General features: G+C 38.6%; 1 protein-coding gene across 4 annotated transcripts in view; it reads left to right on the forward strand.

Moving 5' to 3' along the window:
* The window catches only part of ssp3 (short spindle 3), a 66,052-nt gene that overhangs the window by 34,132 nt on the left and 19,511 nt on the right, over positions 1-12,409 (forward strand). For all 4 annotated transcript variants that reach the window (XM_033476803.2, XM_033476806.2, XM_033476805.2 and 1 more), the window contains exons 12-13: positions 7,117-7,555; positions 9,699-9,890. In XM_033476803.2, the coding sequence (XP_033332694.2) occupies positions 7,117-7,555; positions 9,699-9,890 (631 nt within the window). The remainder of the gene's footprint in view (positions 1-7,116; positions 7,556-9,698; positions 9,891-12,409) is intronic.

A 12,409-nucleotide genomic window follows, 5' to 3' on the forward strand; every position in this document is an offset into this window, starting at 1 on the left:
TTTGAGGAAGATGGAACGAAGTTGTTGTCGTTTGTGTACGCGTTCCGTTCGTTTTCTTCTTTAATGAAAAATTTAAAACCTCGGAATTGAAATCAGGTATCAATATTTTATGTGTTAAAAATTAATTAGGATATTAGTAAAAGAATGCAGTGCAATCTGATGCGAGAAGTCGATATTGCCAATTTCTTTGTAACGAAAAAGGAACGACGGAAACAAAATGTCTGCTATATTGTTTATCACTCTATCACAACTTTTACAGCCTCAGAGTAACCATAACTTTATTTCAAAAGTATAGCACAGTGTTGATCGGGGGGAAGGGATGGTTATTCAAAATAACTCTAATATTTCTTCAAAATAACAACTGTTATTCAAAATCCAATGTTATTCAAAAATAAGGGTAACTAGTTTAGTCGAAATTCACCCAAGTGATATTTTTTTATTCGTTATTTAAAGTTTTCAAATAAAGGGCTGATTATCGCGCGCACTTCGGAGTCTCGCTACACTTAAAAATTTGCCGGACGCAACATCATTTTTATCTTATTAAATTACAAGCTGCATCAGTCCACTTATACCCGTTTTTAGTTGTAGCCGCGGGGCTTCATAAATTAAGAGATAACCGGCTATATAACGGGTTAATTAAATGCAAATATAAATACAGGAAAAATATGTTAAAAATGCGTCGGAAGGTAGCAGTGACTTTCAGTGAAAAATACTAACGGAATTCCCCGCTGATGTTCTACGAGATGTTTCCAAATAACAGAATGCAATGTGATGTTTATTTTTCATTAGTCAATTCAAATTTGTTGTAATTCTTATCCAACGGAAAACTAAGCAAACAAACACGATACGTTGATTTACGATACGTAATAAATGTGCAGTGTGCACAACGTTTTCGTCTAATAAAAAGAATGTGCAAACAAACTTCAGCCAGTTTAAACATTCGTATCTCCAACTCTCGTGGAAACATGATAGAAAACGCTTTCGCAGTAACTTGGAATACAATCGATACATTTTTTTCCATTCAACGATGAGAATATCATAGTAACGAAGTAATAATGTTTCTAGGTTTAAATGAAAAGCTTACGAAAAAATACTGGACGAACAGAGATCAATAAAATTGAATACACGATAAGCAATTAAATCATTTCGCAATCAAAATAACAAGTGTTTAGTATCTTCGATCGAATAATCCATTCGTATTTATACTTATTGCCGTGTACTTTGAATAACTCGATGTTAGAAACACTGCGATGTAACAAATGTTTGAGGAAGAGCAAAGGCAAGAGGGTTATTGTTCCGTTTTCTTTAATTATTTACGTATGAATAAAGACTCTAGATTATGATTATATTGTTGCGAATCACTCCGTTTCTCTCGCGTCGCGGGATTTTATAATAATCGCGGCATTTAATCTTTTGAGCTCTGAATACTCCTGGCCGAAACGGTTCGTAGGGACGGAGCGCGGCTATCGCTGACCATTGCTGGGGGCGGAATACTTTTTGGCCACACTGAAGTGACTATTCAAGGCGCAAACAGTAATAAATTATAGCGATTCTTTCGCAGAAGGTTAAATAATTAATCTTCTGATTCAGTGTCCGATGATAGTGATTCGCTATATTCTATTTCACTGTCGTCCCTTGTGAAATATTCCTCAAGATTTGACATTTTGTAGGGTGTCGCGAATAAAACAAAAATAATCGAACAAGTTATATTCCGCACTATCGTTGTTGACGCGAGCGAGACCGTGAGGTTCTTACATTCACAAGACGATACTGCTGACTGAGTCGTTTTGAGTGCTTTGAGTCGCGAGAAGGTGACAGTGCAGGTAATTATTTTGAAATCTAATTGGTTAGAGAGTGGGGCATATAAAATAGGATTTCCGTTTCGGAAATTCCCGGGGATTTTTATGACCCTAATATTGCCCAACCGCTACCTAAGGAAGGCAAATTACTAGCGAGTGCCCCTGTATTAATTTTACACGAAAATAACTGCATATTGATTGGAAAGATCGACAAACGCATATATGCGCCCTTAGTCCAGGCCGATGACTTAGAGAAAACACATAAATGCGGCCTTAGGCTACACGGGTGACTTTCGCCAAACGCATATATGCGTCCATAGAGCTCTAAGGGTTAATATAAACTATAATACAACTCAATACAATTATATTTCAGATCCTTCAATTTGAAATGTTGCTCGTTCGACAGTCCGATCTCGACTCCTCGATCGACCATTGGTAACAGACTTCCTTGGCAACCCCTATTTTCCATTATTGTTTTAAGGAGTTGCTCACAACAGGACGGTTTCACATTACAGCGACTTGATTTGGACAAGTCGCCGTAACAATATTATAAAAAAATATTGCTTTTTGATTCTTTTTTTCCATTGCTGACATCACTGTGCGACGTGGCGATTCGAAAGGATCGCGGGGGTAGATCCGTGCTTCCGATCTTCACGCACGTCTGGCCAAGATAGCGGGGAACGCAGCATGCATCATCGCTCTTCCCCTCCTAAGATTCCGATCTATCATTGAATGTTTGCGGGGGGTTCGAGCAAATACATTGAATTTATTTATTATACGGCCGGGCCGCCTCTAGAAGCCCGCAGCAGCCCGAGCAATCACTACCCCAGCGCTGCCATTAGCTAACCATATGATTATTTCATAGCGAGAGGACAGGGGTGCATATCTTTAGGCGGGCTGGTGCGCTGGTGTTGCAGTTGCTTGCGCGATTTCGCGGTGCAATACGAGCGCCAGGCTGCGTTTCGCGGAGGGCAATCGAACTAATTCATTTACATAGCCAGGGAGGAGTGTGCGAAGTAGCAATTTCCACCGATAACTGTGACAATCGGTCGCACACGTATTAGCCGGATGAATTTTCGTTCGAAACGAAGGGGATAATGTGATATACTTACGGCTTTCGGCAGCCATTTTCTGTGGACAGGGTGCGGCGACGATGAGCCACGCGAGTGGAACGATTGCTTCTATGAGAAGAAATTATGCTGGCAAGGGCCATAGGGTAGTGGAGCCGGTTACTGTGCGCTGACCAATTGCTGTGCATTTCGTTTGTTTTCGGTTATAATTAACTTCATAGTTATCGAGGGAGATTTATTAAATTTCTTCATACTTTTATTTTGTTTACTTTTGAATAACAAAATTGTTGTACTCTATTATTTTGTTTACTTTTGAACAAAAATGTAATATGTGTTACACGATACATATCAATTATATTAAGAATCAAGTATATTATATTGTATTATATTATATTATATTATATTATATTATATTATATTATATTATATTATATTATATTATATTATATTATACTATATTATATTATACTATATTATATTATATTATATTATATTATATTATATTATATATTATTATATTATATTATATATCTGAAAAATTACGACTAATGGAAAGAATTCTCATCAAAATCTAAATCAAACAACTCTTTCGATCGTGCTCGATCGACTGAAATCATCTAAACAGATGTGTGTAGAAATAGTATTAGGTGTACACTGAAACTTGAAAATAGTGACAAATTGACACCAGGAACGCATGAGGGTTAACAATATTGTTAATTCGATGGTATTAAATGCTAATTACAATAAATATTTGAAATATTATACATTATATCATCAAGTTTAATAATGTTGTTAACTGAATATTAGGTAAATACTGAGAACATCAACAGAGAAATTAGATTCCTACTTCGGTGGAATTTGTACGAGTTTCTCTCAAGATTATACGATATTTTCTTGGTTTCACAATCTATTTAGAAATTCGGTCGTTAGGGAGCCATTGAAAAATTAACCATCGGAACGTCTGAATAAAGGGATCAACCGATTCTATTGACTGTACGGATCTTGGGCAGATCGAATCGTAGGCGGATCAACTCTCCCAACCAGAATTATTACATCCAGGAAGGACATGGTCCCCCTTCGGCTATCATTCATGTTATTATAGCCTGCGAAAGTGTACCTACGACTCGAGCGATTCTAATCCGGCCGCGCATCCCGCGTTGCATTTTATTAGCGTATTTACCCAATCCCTCGGAATAGTAACGAAAGTATCGGTATTATCGCCTGTTCGTGTTCGCCCATTGTACTCGTTGCCTCCGTCATTGAAGTGACAGAGCTTAAGCGTCTTTGCCGTTATATGTACGTATCGATGAATTATGCAACGCATCGACGAATCAGTATTCCTCTCGCGGCACCGCGTGTTTTCGCTAAGCTCGTGTATCGGTGTATTACAACCAACTAATATTGAATTTCACTTTTGGAAATCACACAAAAAAAAACATATAGAAACCGCAACAATTGTTTTGCAAAAAAATATTCACAAGATAGAAACCTGAATAGAATCGAATAAAATCAGGACTGGCACAGATAAATGTTTATTTGTTAACATTTACGCCGCATGAAAAATCCATCTACGAAAATTCCAATGAAAAATCTAGAAATATCACGATCAGATATGTACGTACATACTGCTAAATATTATAATTGAACTTAATTTTAATGACAAATTGAATTTGAGAAAACAGAGAAAATTAGAACCAATAACAATGGCTAGACAAGTTATGTATTGGCTTATAGGCGACCGGCTCAGAACTAATCGTCAAAATATGCATCAAATTCTCTCTTCTTCTAACTTTTTTATCCGAGCATATAACGAAAATTTCGCCCTTTGTCACTCGCTGCATAAGTGACTCTGCGACCAAATCGGGTAAAAAGTAGCGCGATTAAAGATTTACGATTATAATTCGTTAGTTATAACTACTTTATAACAATATACAATAACTAACGAGTTACAATAGTTAATCTCTAATCAGATTACTTGTTGCCCAATTATTATAAAGTCGTTACTTTACAACAATATACAATAACTAACGAGTTACAATAGTTAATCTCTAATCAGATTACTTGTTGCCCAATTATTATAAAGTCGTTACTTTACAACAATATACAATAACTAACGAGTTACAATAGTTAATCTCTAATCAGATTACTTGTTGCCCAATTATTATAAAGTCGTTACTTTACAACAATATACAATAACTAACGAGTTACAATAGTTAATCTCTAATCAGATTACTTGTTGCCCAATTATTATAAACTCGTTAGAATAACTAACGACTCTCAATCAATTACTTTCTTCCCAACACTTCTCTGGGAATACCGAAACAGCGAATAGCGCCTAACTTGAAGAAATTTCTGAAACATCTGCGAGTATCTCGACGTTTCCCGAGAATCTTCTCGCGTCGTGGCGGCACGGTGACAGGAAGTCAGACTGTCCTCTTAGCCGGCTCATTGATCGTCGCTTCAAACAGACGCGTTTTCAATCGCTCGTAATTAATAGGTCGTCCCGCGCACCACGCTAGGAACGTATCAATCGCGGGGGTAACGTCGGTGTCCTATTATCGTGTCCGGTAAGGGTTACGCTCTCGAAAAGTCCCCGCTGGCCTCTCTTTTCCCCGGCGCTGTTAACCGGGCCCCCGAAGAGCGGCGGGAACGCGCGTGTCGAGTTCAGTGGCGTTGGATTAGCTTCCAGCTAGTTATGATTAGAGGAGACAGTTGGCCCTCCACCACCGAACTACTCCATATTCCAATACTCATCGGCGGTAGCTGAGCGTAGCCCGGCCATGTCAGTGTTTCGGCGGGAAGGGGCGGCGATAATACGCACTGACAGGCGCGCACCCTCGACAGGCCGGTCGCTCAGGGGGCAGCCAGTGAAAGGAAGGGTGGAAGGGTGCCGCACGAGAGAAGAAAAACATATACAACAACCCGATAGAATGAGCATCGCATGCGCCGACGCTTCTACCACCCCGCTTCTCTCTGTTCCGCGAGCGAGCGAGCGAGATCGCGAGCGCGCGCGCGAGAACGCTCGGAGAATTACCCACTGATGTTATAATCCTCTCGTGTTACGCCGTCGCACATGCTGTCCTGTAAGCAATACATTGTTGTTTTTTCGCTTGCTCCCCGCCGGCCCCCTCTGCCGTTTTATGACGCCGGGATCTATCGGTACCCATATGCACACTTCGCTGCCAAGGACCAGACACCGTCTATCCGACGTGCACCGACTGGAACAAGCGAGTCAAGTCTTTGTTCCGTCGGGGGACAGCGCGAATTGACGAGCGATTGATGCCGACGTCGCGCAGTGGCACTTTTTCTCGAAAAGTTCAGCTTCGAAAAGCTGCCGCGCTGCGTACGTTAGTAGTACAGGTGTCACGGCTATAAGTCACGTTAATGTTTATCCTTGAAGAAACCGTTTGCGCAATATTTTAGCATTAAAGTATATGTTAGAATGATGAACATTGCGCAGAAGCAACGTAAAGTAGAGTAATGTCTCTCTAACTGACGCTCAGATTGTGCATAAAAATGGATAATTATGGAAGAGGAGACACGGTTATTCGAGACTAGTAGCTCATTTTTTGTATAGTTGTTGAAAATTCGTAACTATAAAAACGAACCGCAAGGTTCGAATAATCGTATCACCTCTTCCCAAATTGTTCGTTTTTGTGGGCAATCTGAGCGTCAATTAGACGATTACTGCAATTTTCATTCGAGTCTCATGATTCCCTCCTCGATAGAGTAAATTCTTCCTAATTGACGCTTACGTCGATTTGCAAGCGTTAATTGTGATTCAGCTATTTTCTTTACAATTTATTTTCAAAGAGACGAGTGCGCGTACTGATAATTTATAAATATGAAACTAAAATTAAATTAAATCTAAAATATTTCTGTTTTTGTTTAATATATCAATGCAAACTTGGTTACTATTTCATTTGTAGTAGAACATTATCGTGAACAAAATTTTCAAACTGTTTCATTTCCTTTTCAATATTCTTTGTTTTCTAATAATACCATGATAACTGTAATGACTCAATTTTAAATTAAAAAAGAGGCAAGAGAGTTTGTGAATATCATAATCATTTTTTTGTTAACAATCGAAAGTAATTTATATATATGGTTTTTAAACATTTAAATATGCGGCGGGCGAGGCTCGTCATTTCCACTTAATTTTAATTTTTAATTTTAATTCCACTTTAATCGAAGTAACGTATGTCATCTTTTTACATTCTAGAACTTGGAAATCATTTATGTTACAGATATCTAGTAGCAGGTGGCTTGATCGATCGAGTTTCGCGTCACAGTCGTGCCCTGGTCGAAACCGATTTCTTCGTGGATCAAGATCACGAGTCGCCGCTGGTAATATCTTCCTACGATCTCATCTTCAGGATGTGTTGTCACTTGAAGAAGTCAACGGATCAGGACGCTGGTAGCGTACCTGAGAATAACAACAACAACAACAACAGCAACGTAGAACAAACGAGCGTCGAGTCGCATCTACTTTCGACTCTATCCTCGACCGAAGTTGCAGGCGCAATCGGTGCACTTTACGCCGCCGTTGCACTGATCCCGCAGAACCAGAAAGGATCCTCGCCGACCCCTAATCAAACTACGATGACGCAGTCGACAAGGATTTTAGTTGTACGCTGCATCAGGCTACTGAAGTCGATCGCGGAATTGAATCTTCAGAGATTGCAGGTAAAGTTATACAATTTCGCACGCAATCTAATAAATGCTAATATTATTCTGGTTGATAATATAATTTAACTAATTATATTATATTATTATAATATTATTATAATTATATTACATTATATTATTATAATATTATTATAATTATATTATATTATATTATTATAATTATATTATATTATATTATTATAATATTATTATAATTATATTATATTACTATATATAACTATATAATATAACTAATAATATAACTGGTTGACAATATTAACATTTGCATGCCGCGCGGTTTTATGAAGAACTTTCATGGGGAGCCAGCGATTATTCCTGGATTAAATTGCTATTTCACAAATAAACGGAGTTATTATTAAATTATAGTTTGTGAATCAGCGATCAATTGTCAGGCACTGAAAGTATTCGTAATGTTAAATAAAAATACATGAAACTGACGGAAGATTAAAGAAATCAAGGTAAACTGCGATTTCGCACTCGTTCACAGTCGAATCGAGAATAAATAGTAGCTTGTACCACTGGTACCGAAAGGCGCATGATCAGTGTATTCAGGAAATGTCGCTACGCAAGGAGTGGGGTGGCGACGCATGCGCACAGAGTCCCGCACAGCGGCGCGGCACGTCTTTTCCACTTAATGGCCATGAAATGGTCAGGGCATTTCAAGTAACAGCAAAATTTGAAAAGAGAAAGCATTTTAGTCATTGTCTAGTAGACTAATCTCTCTCTCTCTCTCTCTCGCTCTCTCTCTCTCTCTCTCTCGTCTAAAAAAAATGCAAATCGTTTAGTCCGATTCTGAAAAAAGTCATTGTGTTTTAAAAGGCGTTCGAACACTTTCGCGTTAGGCTGCGTTATCGAAGGTTCATAAAGTCGTCGAATGGCAGCCTGTTCGATTGAAAGAAAAAAAATTATACTCAAAGCGACCACGAATGGTTCCCGTCATTAGATCGAGCACCGTAGAAAGTGCAATGGAGACATCACGTGCCCTAGGGGGCCCGCCTGTCAGGACCGAAAGCCCTCCCGTGAAGTCTGCAATGATCAAACCACGAATTGAATCGAAACCTCGCGCCCCCATCTATAAAAACTATAAGGGCTATCCTGTGTCCCGTAGGAGAGCCTGGCGAGTCCCATGGGTCTGCACCCCGATTATCCTAGTGAACACAGCAGCCGCCGTTTGCTTCGAAACCAACGTTTATTATCTATTCTCTTTGACTTACTGGAACGGCATGCTAACTGATACCGAGCTGCACGGTCGATTCTACAAAAACCTGTCTTCCATTCGGTCCTCGGAACAATGATTGCGGTTTTGAGTCATCACGTTCGACGCAGCCTTCACTTTGGCCAAGAATGTATAAGCTCGAACAATTCAATTGTAAGACCGAACGCTTTTTAAACAGGCTTTCGCTCCTATGGCGACTCGTTCGTATTGCTTACGAAGCTTGAACTGTCTTTCATCGAACGCAAGGCTCGAATGAAATTGTTAAAATTTTCAATTGGTTCTGACGTGAGTGCTTTTTTGATTTTTAACTGTTCTGTTCTGAGAAGACAGTAATAAATTCGTTGAAACTTAGATTAAATATACAGGGTGGTCCACCTAAATATCTCCTCCAATTGTGGGAGGTACAAAAAAATATTTTATATGCTATTTGTGAATAGTTTGAAAAAATCGTTGTATTGCAAAAAATATCTTTTTCCGGTATTTCCATTTTATATGCATTTTATACGTATGAAATTGAATTTGGCGACACGTACAACAGTTACGCTTTGAACATATAAATGCTTTTGTTTAATATAAACAAATTTGATAACGTTGAAATTATTTTGAAACGTGATATAACAATGATACCGATATAATTTTGAATGGCGCCTTAGAGTGACCACTCGAGTACAAAGGGTTGATTGAATCGTGCAGAGATCGTTGTTCTTTAATAGACCTGTCGCCTTTCCCTACAATGTTTCGTAATCGAATTTGGTGAAAATAGCAGATTTCAAAGCGAAAAGAAGCACCTTGAAATATTCAAAACGTGAAATGTGATTCGCAAAGTCGTTGAACATATCCCGATGATACTTTTACCTGAGAAAATGAATGTTTAATGTTCGCGTTTCAGTAGCACTTCTGAAAATCCAAATCTTCTAATTTCAGAATCTGTTGGGAGCGGAGGGCACCAGCTTGCAATGGCGACTGATAGCTAGTCATGTGATAACCAGATTATCACGAGATCCAATATCGCACAAGCCAGAAATTGGATGTGCGCAGAACACTAGTGGTACTTACATCCTGTCAGAACTGTTCCAGGTCCTCGGCTATTTTGCAGTTAACAACCCGGAGAATCAGGTAAGCGCAACCATCGTTTTATTTATTAATTGTCTATAAAAAAAAAAAAAAATTTTAGCCACAAAACGTAAATATAATTTGCGGAAACGCGATAAAAATGTTAATTTATCGTTTCGATAGAAGTCATCGTAATTTCACAACCAATTTAATATCGTGTCATATGAAACGGCATAATGCAGCGAACAGGATGGATCTCGGCCAAATTGTTACTTATAGCGTTGCTTTTGAATATTTACGCGACGATGCTTGATAAAGTCTAATTTCAGCTGTTGTGTTGAAGTAGTTACCGATTCGGTTTCTGCAGTTTCAGCAAACATAGTTAATTTAAATGTTCGTATTAATCTTTCCTTTATTTCATTTGTAAGAAACTGGATATCCGAACATAAAATCTTCAGGTTTGTATAATTTCTGGGTATAATATTTTTGGATTTTTGGTCTTGGTAGCAAGTTATTAATTTATTACGAAAAAAGTATTGCTTTAAAAAGAAAAATCTGGTTATAAATTGAAAATGAATTAGTTTAGGAGTTCTTAATTTTGTTCCGAAGTTCCCTGTAGGATCGGACATCTTCTTCGGTCTTCGTGACTATTTTGATGAATATTTTCATTTCGAACAAATTCGAGCGAATAAAACCGACTTTATGTGATCAGAAATAGTCCAGAAAATATAGTATAGTATAGTCCATATAGTATAGTATAGTCCATATAGTATAGTATAGTCCATATAGTATAGTATAGTCCATATAGTAGTATAGTATAGTCCATAGTCTTATAGTATAGTCCATAATCCATTAGTTTATAGTATAGCTCCAAATATAGTATAGTCCAAAAAATAGTCCAGGAAAGTATCTTTTGGCATTTTCTTTGAAAACTCTCTGTAAATATAATAAACATTTTACAGGAAAAATTGTAAAAACATATTATCATACTCGTAATATAATTTACTCATTTTAAAGGTTCTACGATATTGAATTCAACTTATAATAACCAGATTAAAATAACAAAATACTTTGCCAATGGCATTTAATAGAAGAAATGCATCGATTTCTTGTATTAAACTTCAAGCTTAAATTTCAACTACGAGTTGTTATACTGAGCGAAAACTGGGGGTAGTTAATCTAGTATTTCATTTATTACTCTTTACTATACTGAAAAATTATAACTAAAATTATACTGAATTTTGTTATAATATCTTCATCCGTGCCTGCGACATATCGTGATAGCCCCGAATGGGAACACCTAAAGATTCGCCCACGCATATATTGTTATAATTTTGACAACTGCGAGTGGCTGCAAAAAATTCTTGTTTACTCTATTTCCAAAGCTTTTTGTCAGAAAGTTTATAGCGCTTATTGGAAATCCGCGCGAATGCTCATTAGTTCATACATTTCAGAATCCGTGAGCGAAAATTCATCGATTTTCATGGAGGTTGAAAATCTCACTTTAAGTCCGGGTTTTTGGAGTCGTAAACCACTGTGCGTCGCGCGTCGCGTCGCGGCGGAGCGGTTCCCGAAATCAATGCCTGGTCCGCGCTCGTCCTTCTTCGGCCGGCCACTAAAAACACCGTTCGGTTACGGTTACACGCATAAATCGAGCGAGTTACAAGCCGGTCCACCCCCGCCGAGCCCCGCCGGTCCCGTACAATTCACCGGTTGAATCAGCGCAGCGTCGGCAGTTGCAGGTTAAAAGCGTTTTTCCTCCAGTTTCCCCGGGCCAGTATCGGATGCACTTTGGGGGCAGCGGCGGTGGTAACAGCAACAGCAGTGGTAGCTGCAGCGGGCCTCCTTAAAAAAGCCGACGAAAGACGAATGCGCGACGTCGCCGGTGCACTCAGCGCTACATATCCCGATGCAAGCGCCGGGATTGATGCACCCTTCTCGCCGCGAGCGTCGTGTGCGTGCACAGGGCTGACGTATGGAATGGAACCGAGTAAATATATCTTAACTGCATTCGGCCGTATATTGATGGGAGGTCCGCTGAGTGTGTTGTGTCTAACAGTTTCTTCTTCCTTCTTCGCCGCGTGCTGCCGCCTGCATCTCGCGCGAATATACCGGGTGTCGTCGATTGATAGATTGCTCGACGGACGCGGCGCACAATACGTATAGTATTTCGCTCAATGGATAAAAGTCAGCAATTCGATGTGTCGGATTGCAGAATTTTCAGAAAGCTACGAAATGTTAGAATATCGAGTTATGGGGAGAACTGATCTGTTCAATTTGCGAACTTTTAATAATTGTGTTTTTTTACTAACGAGAAAGATGTAGAACGATGTGTCGGATTTCAGAATTTTCAGAAAGTAACGAAATGTTAGAATATCGAGTTATGGGGAGAACTGATCTGTTCAATTTGCGAACTTTTAATAATTGTGTTTTTTTTTTACTAACGAGAAAGATGTACAGGGTTATCTAAAATAGACTAGAGGAAGTTTTTTTCTTTTTTAATGAAAGATAAATTATTTTGAATTTTATTGGTTTCTTTTATTTAACTATCATGTATCATATTTGACAATTATGTGTGAAAC

This window comes from Megalopta genalis, chromosome 13 (assembly GCF_051020955.1).
Source record: "Megalopta genalis isolate 19385.01 chromosome 13, iyMegGena1_principal, whole genome shotgun sequence".
NCBI lineage: Eukaryota > Metazoa > Arthropoda > Insecta > Hymenoptera > Halictidae > Megalopta > Megalopta genalis.